The 18,858-nt window shown below is 37.7% G+C and overlaps 2 protein-coding genes across 2 annotated transcripts in view; one reads left to right on the top strand and one right to left on the bottom strand.

Annotated features, from left to right (window-relative positions):
• Nucleotides 1–339, bottom strand: part of UQCRFS1 (ubiquinol-cytochrome c reductase, Rieske iron-sulfur polypeptide 1) — a 2,882-nt gene extending 2,543 nt beyond the window's left edge. The window contains exon 1 of the mRNA XM_085303801.1: nucleotides 58–339. Within this exon, the coding sequence (XP_085159927.1) occupies nucleotides 58–268 (211 nt within the window). The 5' untranslated portion in view covers nucleotides 269–339. The remainder of the gene's footprint in view (nucleotides 1–57) is intronic.
• A 5,838-nt stretch (nucleotides 340–6,177) lies between these two features.
• The window catches only part of VSTM2B (V-set and transmembrane domain containing 2B), a 250,297-nt gene continuing 237,616 nt past the window's right edge, over nucleotides 6,178–18,858 (top strand). The window contains exon 1 of the mRNA XM_085303799.1: nucleotides 6,178–6,268. The gene's annotated coding sequence lies outside the window, so the exon portion shown is untranslated. The remainder of the gene's footprint in view (nucleotides 6,269–18,858) is intronic.

The following is an 18,858-nucleotide window of genomic DNA, read 5'->3' as shown; positions in this document are numbered from 1 at the left end:
CGGCCCGGGCCGCGCTCGGGCCTCCCCCCGCCCCCGGGCCACGGGCCCGGCCCGCACCGTTGAGGCTGGCGCTGGCGACGAGGCCCCCCCGGGCCGACCGGCCGCTCAAGGACTCCCGGCACAGCACAGGCCGCTTCGGGTCCAGCGACACCCTCTGGGCCTGCAGCGCCACGGCCGGCGCCAGCGGCTTGAGCGGGCCGGGCACGGCGTGCGCCGCGGCCGACAGGTAGGGCGCGAAGGGCCCGGAGCGCGCGGCGACCGACAACATGGCGGCGGCGGCTCCCGCTCCTCGCCGGTCACCGCGGCGACCTTCCCGGCGGTGCAGGGGCGGAGCTGCGGCTGCGCGTGACGCGGCGCGGCGCGCTGCGACGTCACGGCGCGCGCCGGCCGCCGTGTCGTCACGTGGGGGCGTGGGGAGGGGGCGCGGGGGAGCGTTTTCGTTCCCCTCCCGTCACACCGAGTCTATATACATACGTACCGTGTGTACAGTCGCTCAGAGGGGCAGTTCTGTTCACAACACCTTTGTTCCCCCGTTTTCTGTGAGAAGAGGCGTGCTGGCGGTGTGCCCGGCGCAGAGCGCCGTGGCTCGGCTCACAGCCGAGGCCAGGCGGCCGTTACCGGCCCGGGGGTGCTGCGGCGCGGGCCGGGCGGAGCCCCCTCCCGGCCCTCGGGGAGCCTCGCCGCACGCGGCCTTCTCGGTTCCCTGCGAGCAGGAAAACGGCAGGATCCTCATGCCAGCATCGAGCCGTCGGCGAGCTCCTGCCGAGCCATCGCTTGGCTGTTCGGACAGGCGGGAAACGCCTGAGAGCAGGAGGCTGACAGGAGCGCTGCTCAGCCGCTCCGTGCGGGAGGGATGTGATCCCCAAGCAGAGATTAAGAAAGAAAGGAAAAAAAAAAAAAAAAAAAAGGAAAAAAAAAAAATCGGAGCCCGGTTAACTGACAACGATTGTGGAAATCGTGGAGTTTAATGTCAGAATGGATAGTTCTGATAAAGTTTGTGGAAAATGGGGTAGAACAGCATAGGTAGACCTAGCCACAAGTATCAAGCTCTTCATGGCTTTGACATGCWGAGGTGGCAAGATACGAAAAGTTGAAAAAAACAGTTACAGCCTTTTCCTCTTGACAAGGTACTATTTATTGCCTATCGCTATGTCAGGAACTGGGAGAGTTGGCTTTCCTAGCTCTGTTCTTGRTCTTTGATCTGATCCCAAACATGGGCTTTTGAGATCTCAGCATACCTCTATTTTTTTCTCCAAGAGCTTAGCTATATTACCYGTTTTATTATTAGAGCATGAAGAAGACTTTCAGTAACTGTGCAATCTCAGCTACAAATCAGCCTGGATGTTTGCAGAGYTCTAGGCATTGTCAGAAAATAAATTATATGACGCAGGTATTTATCACCTACGAGTTATGCTGGCAGTATACTAGATGTAAATGTTGTATTGCTTATATATTTAATTTATTTGGGTAATATGTGTGATCTCACCGTTTTGAGTGTACTGAAAAATAATTCAAAATAATGAAYTTGTCCTTTGTCCTTGCCACAAGCAGCAAGTGACATCCTCCAGACAAAACCAAATCTACTTCCAAAGGCTGTTTTGGAACTGGTAGTTCAGTTTCTAAAACTAATCTTGGCAGGTACAAGGCAGCACTGTTTAGAGATGAAAAGGAAGAAGGAAGAATGCCACACCGTTTCTTCATACTTTTACAACAGGGAAGCCCTTACTCGGCTGCCTCCAAAGAGCCTTGACTCATAGACAGGCTCATGGCCAGGCAGGTGCGTTGTAAACCAGTATGAGTGGCTCAGACTTTGTGGAAGCACTAAGTCAACTYTAATGAATCCTTTCCTCAAGGCAAGGTTCCAGTGTTTAGTAACCACTTTATAATTCTCACCCAAAACTTGATTTGGGTTAGTTGCAAAGGTAGGAAGGGAATAGATATATCACATGTAAAATTCAGGGCTAAAGGAAAGATCCATTATTCCACTAATAATGGGGGAAAGTAAGTAAATACTTGAAATTTAATTTTTATTTATTTTAGTTTATTGCATCACTTTCATATTTGTTACAGCTTCTAATGGTAACGTTTAGTTCAGAATACTAAGTGGATACACTTACGAGTGCAATCTCCATTCCTGTCAAGCCTCCTCACTACTTCAAGCTTCTAAAAATTTCCCCAAATGCAAGGTAAACTTTGCACAGTTATACTGTGAACACATTTGAGCTAAAATGCTTTCTAAAACTCTTGGCTACGTTTTCTCAGCTAGTCAACCCATACATTCATTCATGCAAGGCAGTGAACATTTGGTGCTTCATATTGACTATGTCAGGAACTATTGTTTTGAAATTCAGCTGTTGCTAATGTTGCTGCTGCTGTATTATTTTATGATTGTGCATTGAAAAAACTGCCTCTGTGGAGTGGTAATGTAGGGATTGATTCTGTTAAGATTTATTTAAGAAGTTGACTTTTTTTTATAAGTAGTTCAGTGAGCCTTTCAGTCGTTGTCTGAAACGTACTGAAATGTGGTACTTCTAATTAAATGGTATAGATTATTCCAATTCTAGTAGTATTGATCTGTAATTTATTTATTTCCTGGCAAGTTTATTTGTCACATCTAAACTTGGGTAGATAATGATTTACCCAGTTAAGCTCACTGGACTATTGGTAACTGTAATTAGTAGTGATGTAGTAAGTATAGGACACCATAGTCTTATTCTAGAGGGAGGATAATTCATAGAAACTGCTGGGGCTATGAATCAACATACAGATTGAAACAATATTCAAATAGGGAAAACACTAGAAGGACCCATATGTCTGTAGTTTCGATAGCACAAGTTTTACAAACAGATTGTTTYGCTTTAAAGAGCAACAGGAACCTGATCTTATTTTGCTGTTCTCTAACAGATTACAGAATTATTGCGATCTTGGTGAAGATTCAATTGGAACAAAACAAGTTAAAACAGGGCAAGAGGAAGTTCTGTTAAGGCCACCAGATAGCATTTCACCGTGAACTGAGGATCTGAGCTAGGACTTGTAGTAGGATTTGTTCTTTTTTTTTTTTTTTTTTTCCTAATAGATTTTAAGTTTTGATAGTGACGTAAGTTTTGAATTCAAAAATCTAGCTCAGTTATTTGGTATGGGGCAGAGGTGGCTTTACAATATACTTACCTGATTCTAGAGTTTCCTGGGAATGATGCTGAATATTTTTATGAGTTTCTGACTGCTGATGTGATACTGCTCTGTGCAACTCCCAGAAATTTTTGGCAAAATGAAGTGACTGTGATTTATTTGGAAAATATGGTTTTATATGGCTTAGAGACATATGACTGATTTTAAAATAACTATGGTTCAGAAGTTGATTAAAATGTTTAAGTATTTTATCAAAAGGCACTCTCTTCTATTGAAGTCTAAAAGWGTAATCTTAATTTTAAAATGACTGAGCAGATTCCAGTATGCAGGTCTTTCTTTGAAAAGTAATCTTAAGCRTATGTAATAGTTCCTAAACATCAATATAGAGCAAACATTTTCCAGCCAAATGTGAAAATTAAATGCCAATATGATATTGTGTAAAACACCTAAGCAGACCTCTGTGATTTGCTTCTGTGCATTCCTGAGGAGCGTTAGCATTATGAAAATTTATACTGCTGAATGTCTCTGTCATTTTAAAGTAAGTTTAAAGTTAAGTAAGTTAAGTTCAACATTAATGGAAATGCTGCGAGATGTCAAGACTGCAGCATAAAATAGCTGCAGTGGATTGTCGTAATGAGTTGGGCATGTGCAGAGGTGCTTTGGTATACAGCTTTATACACTATTTTATTCTTACACTTACGCTTTTTCAAATAGTAGCTGCAGAACTTGTTTGGCTTTCTGCTAAAATATTGGTAACCCTAGGCTGATGTTATCAGAAGGCTGTGTTTCCTTGAGTTCCTGCCATCTTGCATTATTTTTATGCTCTGAAAAGTCGGTGCTACTGAGCTTGAGACTGCAGGGTTTACATTTGCTTTTCATTTTTACATTGATGCTCTTTGTGTTTTTCTCTGAATAAGTTTACCGAGAAAAAAACTAAGTTCACTTGTGAATCTCTAGTAAAGCAGTGGGTATGTCCTGCTTCGTCACACAGGAAGATGTACTGAGGCAGGGGAAAGGGTGATTGCGAACAAGTGCTGTGTGACCAAGGTGACTTTTTTCCCTCTCGTGTCATCTTACAGGATCTCAYGTCTGTAAGATGGAGAGTATAGGTGCTGTAGCACAGTCTGGCTCTATCCAGGAACATTCAAACATTCATGCCAATGTGCTCATTACTGTGAGGGAAAACTGCTTGCTTAGAAGCTTTTAGACATTCTCGTGCGAGACGTTGTCCAAACATTGCTGTCCCGCCCTGTAGAGAGGGCTCCTGGCAGCACCCGCCTCAGGGTCCTGTGTGGGGTAGTTACTGATCCTGCGTGTGAGAACTTGGGAGTACGTTAAGCAAGGAGAATAGTTTCTGGAAGCTGTGATGGAAGTTACCTGCTTTTTGTCCAGTGTATAACCTTTTCCTTAAAAGCTATTTCTAACAAGAGTACTTCAAACATTTTTTTWAAAAAAATTCCAGTAATCTTTCTTTGAATAACTATGTTTTAATTCTCCTGTGTAAACAGTTTGAAACAGGCTACGTTTTTAATGTAATGGTGTATGTTGGGGTTTTCAGCCTTTAGGCATTTGATGTAGCTCTCCCACTCATTCACTGCTTAAATATGAGCACCTACTGCTAGAGTGTCTCCAAATACCTGCAGTTAGTTCATTTGCAGAATTAACATTCATTATAATGAACTATGCTTTGTGTTGTGGAACTAAGGAAACTGTTAAATAAATCTGAAGATAAATTTGTGTACAACTGTATGCAATAGTTTATTTAAAGGTAAACTCCTAGAGACCATTTGATATTTAAATATGATCGTTTTTGAGGTGTAGCAGCATTTGGCCTATCACTTTGAAAAGCTGTAAGATGTACCCAAAAAGAAAAGTGTGTGAAAAGTGAGGATTAAAAATGGACAGTAATGCGAGAAAATTGCCAGCATTCAGCTGTTCAAGCATTCTTTCTCCCTACACTGCTCAAATTAGTTGAAATGATGACACCTCCCTGCTACAACCAAAATGTGAATTCAGCTTTTTCCTAATCAAGGGAAAAATAAATAAGTTAAAGCATCAAGAGCAAAGAAGAAGCCTGATGACAGCTTTTTAGCACTCTTTCTATTAATGTAGGAGTAACAGGCAGGAGTATGCAGCTTTAGCTCTTGTCTTATTTAAAATCTCTTACATCCCTGTTTGATAAGGCCAGGATATTTTGTCTTGAGAGAAAGGTCATGGAATATCAGTCTCTGGCAGAGATGCATTAGTATTTTTGAGTATAAAGCAAAATAAATAGAAAGACAGCATATTCTGCCCCCCCCCCCCAAAAAAAAGAAAAAGAACAGAAAAATCGAAGTAGATGAGGCATTCTACAAGAAGAAAGGGATTTTATGATTCTATTATAGAGAACATTTTGTATACAAAATATACAGACACATTATGTATTTGTGGTTAAATGTGTCTGAGAGGGTTAAATTAACAGGACAGCTCCGAGGACAATAAGGKTTGAGATGATCATCTTGTTTATCACACGTTTCTGTGGACTACCTTGTTCAGTTACACAATCTGCTAATCACCGTCAAGAACAAATACATGATTCCAGTTACTGAAATAAATAACCTCTTAAATAAAACAAAGGATGTTAATGTGAATAAAAATGTAGATTCTGACTGAAAGCTCATTCAAAGGAATTGRAAAATTCTGAAAACACTTTTTTCTTGTTTTCTATCTAGGGATATAAATTATTTTAAAGATGTCAGGTCTGAGGACATCTATGAAGAGAGGTGAAAAAGTGGGAAGTTTTCAGAGTTTATTTAAATGCATATATATATAGTTTTATCCTGTTGTATCAAAGTCTGCATTATTGTCACTGGTAACACTGTGTGTGTCTTACAGAGATATGCATTGTAAAAATTAAAAACTAATTGTACTAACGAGACTGAAGAGGCCTAGTACTGACTTTCTATGCATGTCAGTTCTCTTTTCTTTATAATTCTGCAATAATTTCTTCTATTTTTCTCTCTTTTGAAATAGGTTTAGATATTCTACTTACTCTGAACAGTGGAAAATTGTGTCATGGCATTGTGATGAGGACAAATACTTTGAGGAGACAAGAAATCTGAAATTTTCCTTTGTGTACTGAACTCTGAAGAGACAAAAGGTAACACGTTAAGTGGATGTAGTATCCTAAAGTGGACCTTGTGTCGTGAAGTGTTCTTCACTGAGAGATATCACTAATTCTGTGTTACGGCCTTACCCAGCAAAATACTGCTAGCTTTTTAAAAATAAGACAATGCACCTTGAAGCTGATTCGCTGAGTAAAATGGATAATATAGTCTACGAGAAATGCTAGTAATTGATCATGAACCTATTTTTCATGAGCTTTATGTAAGGTAAGGAGAGGAGCTTCCTACTGTTGCGAGGATCTTTCAAAAAGCAAATGGAACAAGCTGTGGCATTTCCAATACTACTACCTATCCTGAAAATTAGGATTATTAAGAGGTGCTGAAGGAGCAGRCAAAATGTTGGCAGGCAGTTTACAGTCCAGAGTGAAATCAGTGTACTGTTAAAGCTATAAATTCTGCTAATCCCAAATGTATAGGTCCCTTTTGCCATTATTAGTTTATGTGGGGCCCCTTCATCCCAAATCTCRTATAAAATATTCAAAAGTAATAGCACTCTTTTAATATCAGAAATAGGATGAAAATACAGCATGTGCATCATGTAACAGGAGTAGCAATAATTGTTTTCTTACCTAAATTTAAAACTACAATACTTTTGAACATAAAAATCTTCTTGTATTATATGTAGGCTCACTTTCGTATTTAGATACTGGTTCATATTCAGCAATTTGGTTTGTACAGCAGTGAAAGTTCATGAGAGATGTTCTTTAAGGAGGTGATTCCACTATTAATACACAGACAGAAGCAGAGAAAGGCTGGATCTGACAGCAGTTAAAACAGGCAAAAATAAAGTCTGAGGGGGACCAGAGAAAGGAAATACAGAGAAAACTACTGATTGCACTGTAAAATGAGAGTTATCCTGATTCCATTACTAGATTGTGGTGGGTTTTAAAAAATAGATGAGAACTGGCAAATCATAAGATCCTGGGATCCAATGTGAAGTGTATCTTACAGAAATGGAAATCACTGGAAAGCATTGATGTTCAATAGCATATCCCAGGACTGTATGTGAGACTATATTAGGTTTAATGTTGTACTTCGAAGTGAAAGATGGCATGTATCCAGAAAAGCTTCAGCACTGTTTGCACATGCTTTTCTGGGGCATCGCAGCACATCTGCTCTCAGGGACAGGCTGTTAGATTGACTCTTAGCCTGGTCTGAAGCCGTCTGACTGTTCCAGGGTGCATGGCTGTGCACACAGAGCTGGGAACGTGATTTCGTTGCAAGCACCAAATGGGGGACTCCTTGCAGGATCCACGCATGGGGCCATGGCCACTGTTACCTGCTAAGAGTCTGCTGATGTTACTCAGCATGTCTGGTTTTGAAAATTTGTCAGGCAAAGTTAGAATGGAGACTGTTAAGAGAGTTTGCTTTCCAGTTAAGATTTGTTTTGCTGTTTTTTTCTTATATCTTTGTAGAAATGAGTGAACTCTTATCTGTACACTGACTTCATTCTCAGTTAGTAAGTTCCACAGTATTGTGATAGTTACATTATTACATCTGAATTTTCTTTCACAAGTACAGAAAAAATGATAAAAGTAATATTATTATATAGAGTTAAAAGCTAGTTTTATGCTTTACATAAAACACAGCAAATGCAGGATCACTGAATTGCATTTGCAAAGCATTTCTGTGCTGGCTTTTTTTCAATACACTGCTTCATAGKAGAAGAGACTATAAATCGGTTTATGGATGTTTACGAGCTCTTTGCTATGATCCATGTAATGAATATATAGGATTGAGAAGCTTCTTTCAGGGTTTTCATATCTACGTATCTACTTTTTTCTTATTGTTTAAATAGAACTGCGGGAAATAACAAAGCATATATTTACCTTAAGCTATACATTTAATCTACTGCAGCCTGTTTATGATACTGTGTATTTTACTGAATTCAGGATCCCATACTTTTGTGAATAGACTGAATAATGCACTTTGATGTACAGCTAGATTTGGAGTAACTGGCATTTAATATTTGGAAGATCTGGCTGTGGTCTCTATTTTCATGTAGACCTTTTTGAGTGAAGTCAATTGGTTCTTCACTTCTTTGTTATATTTATTCAGGTGAGTTTTTTTTCTTGAAATCAAAATAAAGGACCTCAGTGTCTTTAAAGACTTAAGCCTCCATGTTAACTTTGGGTTACTGCTGATTAATAATTGATCTCTCTGTCTACTGTGGCTTCCTTTTCCAGGAGAAAAAAAAAAAAAAAAAAAAAAATTTGCTGTACTACTTTTTAAAAAAAGCTTAAATTAATCAACACAGTAAACATAGGCATACTGGTGAGCAGCATCCTGGCCTAAAGAAGCAATTAAAAATAAATCACCCATCTCCAAGAAAGATAAAAATAATATTCAGCAAGAATTGTTTCCGCAGCTTGAAAAAGAGAATAAATAACTTAAAGAAAAATGAACATTACAAGCACTCATCGTTGTGGAAGGAAGAAAGAGGAGCCTAAAAATACTCCAGGCACTAAAAAAATAAGAGTGAAAAGGCTGAAATAGCATAATCTTTTCCTCTTCAAAAATAGAAACAGGAAGGAATAGGGTAGGGAAACAGACATTTAAATGTTGAAATTAGTATTATCTTGAAAGAATTACTCTGAAACAGGACATTGATAGTATTAATGCTTGCAGAAGAGCTTAAAATGAAAATTTTCTGAATAAATCATGGAGGTCACTACTCCACACAGAGCTCTCATCGGATTTACACAGAAGTACATGAAGAGTAGTGTGGTTGTCCTTATACCCTTCAGGACAGTCACCTACCCTAACTCACATGAGTCTGAGTTGAAATCCATATTCCCTCCATACAATAACCACTGTGTGATTGTGCTGCATGATTTTACAGCTACCACTGAAGTCTGCTTTTTCTTCTAATGACAAGTGAATTTAGGCCAACTATTGCTCCTTGTGTTTTCTGTCAAAAAACATATCCATTTCAGTGACTAGTGATATCATTTGAGTTTGTCAAATGATTTGGCACTGTAGTGGAGCCTGTAAATACTAGATTGAATTGCCTTGGCAAAAGGAGAAATGATTTCTTTTTATGCCTGAAAGAATGGGGTCAGCCTCAGGACTATAGCTTGCTTCGAAATGAAGTGGCACCTGAGCTGGTCAGGGAGAAGGGAACAACTGCTTATTTGAAGTGCTATAGGATGGAATTCAGGGCAGCAGGTCAGGACTGAAATACTGGCGCTATTGAGCTCATCAGGCTTTATATTAACTTAATTGGAGGCAGAATTTCACTTGAGGTTTCCCTGAATAAGGGAAATGCTGCGAACAGTTGACATGTCCTTTCCCTCTTGTCATCTTTTTGTCATTCTTTCCGCTTGCATTTCAAGATTAGAAGTTACTGGATAATTAATTAGATCTTTCTGAGGCATGAGAAYTTGGTAGAAAAATAGGAAGTGGTTCATTCTGTGATAATTTCAGATCTAATGCTACTCCTTAATTTTGAGTAAAGATGATTTTCTTTCAACTACTTATCAGAAGTGTATCTTTCCATGTGACTGTCAGGGCTTCATGGGTGTGATAAGCAGACTAGAAGCCCTTGTGGAAAAGAATATCATCACTGCAAGTTGTAGAGTTGTGCAGGGGAATTTGGTGTTTTCTTTATTCAGATCTTTTACAAGAACTTGGTAATTTTGTTTGCCTGATTGCAAGGCCATCTGTGAAAGTATGGACTCTGAGGAAAGTTATTTCTTGATCTAACAGACCACATTCATTGTGATAGCAAAAAGAAATTTTACAAGTAGTGAAGAATAATGTATGACTTGGAGTAATTATTTTCATTTTCCAGTGCACATAGTTTGAGCTGTTAGAGAGTTGTAGACTGGAGCTTAGGCAAAGGCAACTGTAAGTTTCATTTCCTCAATAGTCATACTGAGGTTTTTATTTTAAGAGGTTCACAAAATGTTCTTTACATTTTAAAATTGCTTCATGAGATGGATCAATCACCAAAATACATAGCAATAAGGAGTTCCTTTTGATAGGAAAGAATTTACTAATTGTCATGCTGATTGTATAAAACAAGATTTTATCTAACAGAAAGGCTCCTGCAGGCAGTGTCCTTCCACCTGCTGGAGGTTGGTAATTTTAATTAAAATAGTAAAAAAATAATTTTTTAAATCTGTTTTAAAACCTGGAAAAAGATATGTTCATTAACTTTCTATGAGTAACATAATCTGAAATAGCAGAGATGCTTCTACAGTACTTTGAAGAGACTATTACCACCATAATTTAAGAAGTAGCTTACCACGAACGTTGTCAAGTCTCCCAGACCTGAGGTTTAACGAGGGACCTACCAGTTTGCCATTGMTTTCATTTTGGCCAGGCTGTATTTCATGATTTCCTTCACTGCATCAGGACCTGTTTGGCAGCAGGATGTTGGCTGCCATGTGGCCTATGACCAGCATGGACTCCCTGCTTTTCCTTAATGTCGGTGAGTGCTTGAGAACTTCTGTCACCTGAGGTCGCTTAGCAGAAGGTCCCTGCACCCTCGTGAAAGATGAGTGTTCTTCGAGGTGATGCTGACTATTCTAAAATGAAACTTAAAATGAACATTTGAAAAACAGACTGGGTCCTCAGCTACTGGAAAGTCAGTGGATGGCCAATTGGTTGTGGTATTAGGTCAGCTTTTGAGAAGCCCGTAGTGTTGCAGGCAGCTTGTAAGTGTGAGCAAATTTCTAGGCCTCTTTGTGCGTTTGTGTCTGTGAATATTAAAAAGGGTTAATGTATGAAAAATTATGAGGTGCTTAGAGGCTGGGTTTAAGCAGGATAATTATGTAGACTTTGGACAGAAAGAAGCAAAGGAAGGGAGGAATAACTTTCCTTATCTTTGTTTGTTAATCCTTATTTTTCAAAAGAAAAATAAGTTCTAGGAGACACATAAACCTCATTCCTCATACGTATTAGCAGGAATAAAGAGGAGGAAGTAGAGCATCCCATGTGATTACTGACTAATCTAGACCCAGTGGGTCTATGCTATTCCTGGCACCAGTGCAACCTTAATACTTCCTGAAGTAACTAATTGCTGTTGGATGTTATTTCTGTGACTAGCATGCAGATTAGATTGTTGATACTATAGAAATAGCAGTTGTAAAAAAGCTCATTTTCACCATTTATTTAACTGACTAAAGAGTTTCTAATGCAGTTTGACCTTTATTTATTACACTGTGGGTAAGCTGGGAAAGGTGCATAATACATAGTTCRGAAACTGTAAAGTGATGCTAAATAAGGACTGATGCAAATTCCTATTTTATCTAGAATAATAGGAGATGACAATGTTATTGAATGCTCTGTGTCTCATTTTGTGTGTATATGTGTGCTCAGCATTGCTTCTTGGGTAGCTCTGTTTATCAGAAATCCAAATTCTAACTCATGTTTCAAGCAGAGTCCTAAGATATACTTTCTTGCTCCTGAAAATGCCAAGTTAATAATGGAGACATATTTGTGAAGCAATATAGACCAGTTTTTATACAGTTGTTGGTTTTATTTGTTCTATAACTAAAGAAAGAAGTTCCATTTTCAGTGCTAGAAAACCAGTATTTTTCATAAATACTGCAATTCTTTAAAAGAGATACCTGTGTCTTTCTTTTCTCTGCAAGAAATAATTACCTCCTCTGTTTTAATACTGTAAGTGAAAATATCTTAATATTTAGTAATTAAAGAAAAAAATAAGAATATGGATTTTTATCTTAGTGAGATAAAATTGCTTATTTGAATATCAGACACAGAATATTAATTTCCTTTGTACAGAGGGGAATAGTAAGAATAGAGTACATTATATTTAGTTTATTCTACCTGYAGGTATTAATTTAATTCATTTTCATTGGTTGAATGAATGTGTTTAAGCTAAAATATTATGCTTAAAGGCATCAGCAAGAGATATAATAGAACTGCACCTGTGGTTCAGAATGAAAAGATAAAAGAGAAAAGAAACTGTTAATCCTGACAAGACTTAAAAAGGAGGGGAGGAAAGCCCTTTTTAATAATGATTTGGTTTTTTCCCTTTTTAATACAGAGCAATAAAAGAAGATAAATTCATGTTCTAAGCTGCAGACATAGTATAGGGTCATTTATGAGGATGTGATCTTCAGGAAGGAGGAAAAGTTTGTCAGAAGTTGTTAATGTTGAAATTATGGAAAGTGGGTTAAAATTTCACAAGGGAAAACCTATTGTCAAGATGACAGAATAAACCTGTATACCTGTTTTCTAATTTTCATTTCAACATGAAACCACAGCATGATACTAAGTTTCAGTGAAAAGAAACAGAATATATTGGTCAGAAGCATGGTACTCCTAGAAATCAGATCCAGGTACTCCTGGAATCAGGTTTTCGTAAAGCAGATACTGAGTTTGATAAAACTGAAATACATTGCTAAATTAGCAGTCATGTTTTCTCTTGCAGAAACTGTTCTTAGACAATGTCTAATTTTTATTCAGGCCAGTATATGTAAAAGTTTTGGCAAATATGTAAAAGTTTTGGCAAATACAAAAATTTGTATTTGAAATACAAATATATTTCAGGTAAGTTTTAAGAAAGACCATTATGCTGTTTCTGTTAGGAAAGTAGCTTATTTATCTATAGGGGCCAGATAGCAGCAAATGAAAAGTGGATGGCTGTATAAACAGTAAAAAAAGAAACACATTTTCCAGTTTACAGTATAACTTGAAGAGCAGGGTATGAAAGAAGTTTAACAGGTTCCATTGCATTTTATATACATGGAAGCAATGAAAATGATGAGATACCAGCAGAGTAATGAGAGCATGATTTGAAGAAGACCAGATGTAAACAAAGTTCAGATTTTATGTGCAGAATGAATGCTACTGATCCAGATATGTGGGCATATTGGCAAGGATGACAATGAGGTAATATACCTATAGGCACCTGTCTTTATTTTGAAAGAGAACACTTTACTTGAAGAAATGAAGAGGAGAAAGGTGGAATCTCATGATTTAGAAGTGCTTGCAGGAACAAAATGGCATTTTAAAAGAAGTACATTTCTCAAGAGTGTCATATAAATTTGAATCTGAATCTTCAGCTCCAGATGATACTTTAATTATCCCTCTGAGTTAAGGAGACCTCTCCCTTTCAGATGTTACTAAAAAGTGATACTCTTTTTCAGCATGATCTTTCTTCTGTTGCTCTCATCTAGCACTGACTGTAGGTATTTTGCCATTTGACTTGTGCATCATTTCACTGTTCAGTTAGCAAACAATTACAATCACTTTCTCCACCAAGTGGAGGAGTGTCTTAAACATCAGTCCAGTTTCCCAAGTGTTGCCTTGAGCTCTATAAGCCCTGACTCCTAAGTCAGTGCCAGTTCTGGAAATTGTCTGGTGAACAGCATGAAGCTTTAAGGCTTACTTAAAGCAACTCCCCTCTCCCCACAAAGCTCAACTCTTGCTTTTACTGATAAAGCTTTACATCTACAATGTGAGAATTTCATTATCATGGACAAATTTATACCATTTCTTACCATATCGTTATTGTCTGGATAACTGTACATTTTTCCATTTGACTTTCAGAATATACTTCTCGGCAAGTCTGTCCGAAATCGTGGCATGGTACTTCAGTTACATGATGATATAAATCTGTCCAAATCTCTGAAGCTGTCTTGGCTTGAAGCATGACTTTTTCCTACTTGTTGCAGGTCCGTGTTCCATTTGATTTGCTTTCTTTGCCTTCCCTCACTGCTTATAAGCTGTTTGCCTCTTTCATTCAGGAAATACATGAGAAATGTAAAATTTAGGATAAAAGAATATTATTGGGTGCATAAGACAGTTTAAATGGATTTGAATTACTGTTTTTTTTATCTTTTGTCACTAGTAGTGCTTAATACCAAAATCCCCAGAGCCATATGATTAATACTGTTTTCATTCCTATGAGAAAAAAGTATTTTCCTCTACAGATCTTTCTTTTTCATTTGCATAATTGTCTGCCTTCAGTGTAACTATAAGAGAAAAACCTGTTGAAGGCATCATCCTTTCATTCATGCATGGCCCTTACTGCCTATATTCAGCATCGTTAGGAATTTCTTTGCATTTGCAGCAATTTTTTCTAAGATTTTTTTTTGATGAAATATATATTAGTCTGGTAAAATAGTAAAAATATTAGTGTGGTAAAATAATAAAAATAAATACGTCTCCCTTTTTCAGCTCCCTCTCTCTTTTTCTTTTTCTTTTTCTTTTTCTTTTTTTTTTTTTTTTGCTACCTGATTCATTTCTTTTACTACATTCATTTATTTACTACAGTACATTACTTGGCTTTGGTATCTTTAGGGATGAAAAGAGTTGGTTAAATAGTGATATATTTTGTCTGTGTAAATTTTGTTAATTGTTCTGTATTGGCAAGTCAAGCAATTCATTTCAAAGTGCTTTTTATAAAGGGCTTATTTTACACTTTCTTTTCTCCATAGAGCATCTATGCAAGGTTCTCATGGGTTCTCCTGAGCTAACAGACATCCTTAGGGAAGGAGTTGGGATCTCCTTGATGGAGGAGGGAGGCAGCACTGGCCAAACCCACCATCATCCAGCCTTCTGACTCAGGAATTCTCCTGTCTGTTCCCTTGGTCAAAGACGACCAGAGTAAAAACTTCTCAGAAACACGTTCTGGATAGTGTGAAGAAAGCTAGAGTCTAATGGGATGCTTTGTGACATGCTTTGGTAGGTAGTATTTCTATGTGTGGAGGTGCTTTGGATTTTATAGTAAGTTTTAATTGTATTGTTAATGGCTGTTGTAGTCTAGAATGCGTAGGCTAAAAGTGTGTTTGCTTGTCTTCAAGTAAATAACAAAATACCATTTTTTGTCTGTCCTAAGAACTATATATAGAATGCATCATTCTTCTCCTTTCAAGAATTCAGGAATTGCTTTAAGGAAAATGAACATTTTATTTTTAAGCAAAAAAATATTGGGAAGAAATAAAACATCATAGTTCCACCAGCTTGAAAACCGTGGATATGTATTTATTTTAATTGGGTTTCCTGGTTTCCTCCTGTGCTCATTGGCATTGATGGGAGCTTTATAGTATATACTTCAGTCAGCTTTATTTCAGTTTTAATGATGGTACTTGGCATGTAGCTGCTATGCTAATGAGGTAGTTTTTGAGGTACATTGAAAGACTTTAGTGAATCAGACTAGCTGTTTTAGTTCTGTATTTCAGTTTCAGAATGTTTTTATCTGAGGTTCCCGTGAGGAACGTCCTCATAGTTGTATAGTGGAAACTTTCTATTGCTTGTGAAAAATGCCAGGTTTTTGTTGTGCTTTATAATAATTTTCTGTTTGTTTGTGATAGCACAAATGTCTGCAAAGACCCACTTTGACAGATAATAACTGATTTAAATAGCGAACATCAAATACAAAAGGTTTATGAATACTAAGCAAAACAAATCTTGACAAAAGGTGAGCAGACTTTACTTGTGTGAGATAGTCTGCATGTTTCAATGTCTCTTTCAGTGGAATCACATCTTTACTTTCAATTTCCTCTTTAATGTAACATACATTCTGTAAATATTGTTGCTACTGACAAGAACATCAATTCATGTTATTCATAAAGAGACTTTCAGTATTCGAGCAATGAATAGCAAGCAGGAGGAACAATTGCCTGCATTTTTTATTTCTTAACATACATCCCTCTCTTACAAAATGGAAGCAGAGTCAATTTATGTTTATCAAACACAATGCTTTTGGGAAAATGACTGATTTTTTGAAGAAAAACCATATGCAAGTGAACAGAGATAAATTTACTGAAGTATATTTATTTCCATTGTGTATTATAAGTGATTTACCAAATAAAAAATAATTGGAGGAATGAAATATTTTTGCAAGAGTTTTAAAAGCAGTGGTTGTGAGGGAGTCATTCTGAATTTTAACAGACACTGTATGGAATAGTTTTGTTTAGAGTAATTGCTCTGATAGTTGTGGATGTGGACATTCTGGTGGTCCAAAAACTAGTATATCACAGTAAGTAAAGCAGCAATAAGTATGGTTGTGTAGTACTATCCAGTAACAGTACTTCGTGTTCAGTCTTAGTCCTTGTTCCACTTGTTCCATATGCTTGACTTCACTGAAGTCAGTTGGACCATGTGCATATGTCAAATCAAGCGGGTGCACAAGTGTTTGCTGAATCGCAGTCTTATTCAACATAGCCATCAATGTCAGTAAATAGCAATTTAAATGAAATTTGCAGGCTGTTGTGGAGGGGTATTGAAACTATTATTAATAAAGAACAGCAAATCCAAAAAGAAGGGTTTGGAATGGGGATAGAAAATAGAATGGCATCTTCTTGGAGTATGCTTAATTTGTGTGGGAGGAGCCCTATAGAAAGAAAATGCAGAGTACAAATGCATATTTCCAATTTCCAAATCCATTGCTCCCCTGCCTTTTTGTGCTGTTTGCTCAGGCCCAGCCAGACGATAGCAATAGGAAATCTGCAGGTCACCTGCATCTCTCTACAATGGAAAACRCTTTGTTAAAAGGCTGATGCATGAAAGCTAAGGAAAAGCTATTAAAGCCTTTAGAATATGAGCAAGTTATTAACTCAGGGCTGGAATGTGAGAGCTACTGAATACCTCCCATTTTCTAATAGTTAAGAATTGCAGGTGCTTGTCATGTCTGAAGATTTAAGTTAAAATCAGGAAAAAATTTTGAGGCATTCTGACAGTGCAAATTGCTGAGGACATCTAGGGAAGAGTTACAGTTGCCTTAAACAGCTTAGTGTTGTCTTGTCTTTTGCCTTTTCCAGTTGAAGCAGTTGCTTTGCCATGGCAAAGCAGAGACCACCAGAGGAGGAAGTCTTTAGGAGTTGTGTGTATACGCCAAGAGACACTGGAGGGGAGAYGGATGTGAGGGGTTGTGAGGAGAACTCTGCTGCTACTGTGGTAGCTCTGGAATATGCAGAAATACAGCCTCTATGTATTTTGTCTTTTACTTGGGTGGGTTTTTTGTGGTGGTGGTGTTGTTCGGAGGTTTTTTTGGTTTTCTTCTGTTCCCTTCAAGTGCCCAGTGTGCCTTAATGCCTTCCGTGAAAGGGATAAAATTTGCATTCATTTCTGTATCTACCTCTGTGTGTGTGTGTGTGTATTTACACACATGCACATGTAGTTTTCATGAGTAAAATTGAAGTAAAAAGTGGTATTCTACATCAAGTGTAACTACAGAGCATATCTATACGGACAGTTATAAGAAGTAAATCATGCTTTTGAAAAGTGTTCCAGAGGCTACATAGCCATCCAACCAATTAGGTGAATATTAGTCTATAAATAGCAACATTTGGAATATCAAAAATGGCCAGAAGGCACAGTTTAAGTACATTTGGTACATGTTATTTGATGAATAATAGCTACTAGTATTGACAGCAATACGTAAATACTCTGTGGCATAACTGCAGCAATGACATTGTATTTTTGTTATTCCCTATTGTGGCTTTAAAAGACTAGTAGTAGAGATGCAATGGGAGTGGGTCCCTCGTTCTTATAAAATATTCTCTACCAACCAGTACTGCTGTTGTAATATGTGTGCAAATCCCTAATGATTAGTTTACTCTGATGTTTGTCTTTTAAATAACAACAAACATTTAACAATATATTTATGCTATTCAGAATAGATTTTCTAGTTGTTTGGACTATGCATCATGAATCACAGGATTGAATATCTGAGGAGATGCTTACAATTCATCAGTTTCTTGACTGATACTTGGATTTATTCTGCTTATCAGAGAGATAATTGAAATGTGATTAGATCTGCTCATTAGCAGAATAAAAATGATATTCCGGCACTCCCACTACAATATGCCTCTAACTGTGACTTTTCTGAAATGCATAGTGATACAGTTAAACAAGATGCAGAAGGGAAAACAAATATATCCTTCTTGGTAAACAAACATTCCTGAATGTAAGTATTGTTTCTTTTTTTTTAAGATGAGATGCTATGGATTGGAGGGGACAAATGATATTTAAACATTTTCCTATTTACTTTCCACTCAACTCCATGGTAAAAATATATTTTCCAGCATTACGGATGTTTATGGGTGAAAAGGCCTGTCTAAAGTAAGTGTAGATGACTGAAGCTTTATCAGGGGGTCTGTGTCACTGACGAGAAAAGTTGTTCTCTCTCTCTTATTTTTATGTGAGTGTATAAGGTACTGGTGCTGGTCAGCTTTAAGTCTTTCTAAATATGCATTTCCTTTAATTCATTAAAACTCCCTCATGTTCCAACATATCCATTACAATGACAAACTGACACTGTAAAATTAAAAAGCCTGCAATTACTCACTTAGCTTGTATTTTAATCAAAGCTATTGTAATATGGCTCTGGGGAGCCATACATGGGAAAACAGGACTTGGGATTTATGTGGGACCTCTGTATATAGAATGTCTAAGTGGAAGGAACTGGGGAAGAATGAAAATGCTGGATTTCTTCCTTGGATAAAGAGGTAATAGTTTCAAGGACCCAACACCAAACAAAAAAGAGTTAGGTTTTTGAACTCTCCAACCCAGTCCTCCTCAACCAAGGGAAAGTTTTCCATTCTACAGACTTTCTCTCTTGTCTCCAGGCTCTGGGAGTCCAGAG

The sequence above is a fragment of the Rhea americana genome, unplaced genomic scaffold, assembly GCF_003343005.1.
Source record: "Rhea americana isolate MKP2758 unplaced genomic scaffold, rheAme1 scaffold_20, whole genome shotgun sequence".
NCBI lineage: Eukaryota > Metazoa > Chordata > Aves > Rheiformes > Rheidae > Rhea > Rhea americana.
Note: the sequence above shows the minus strand (reverse complement) of the source record. Positions and strands in the feature narration are given on the sequence as shown.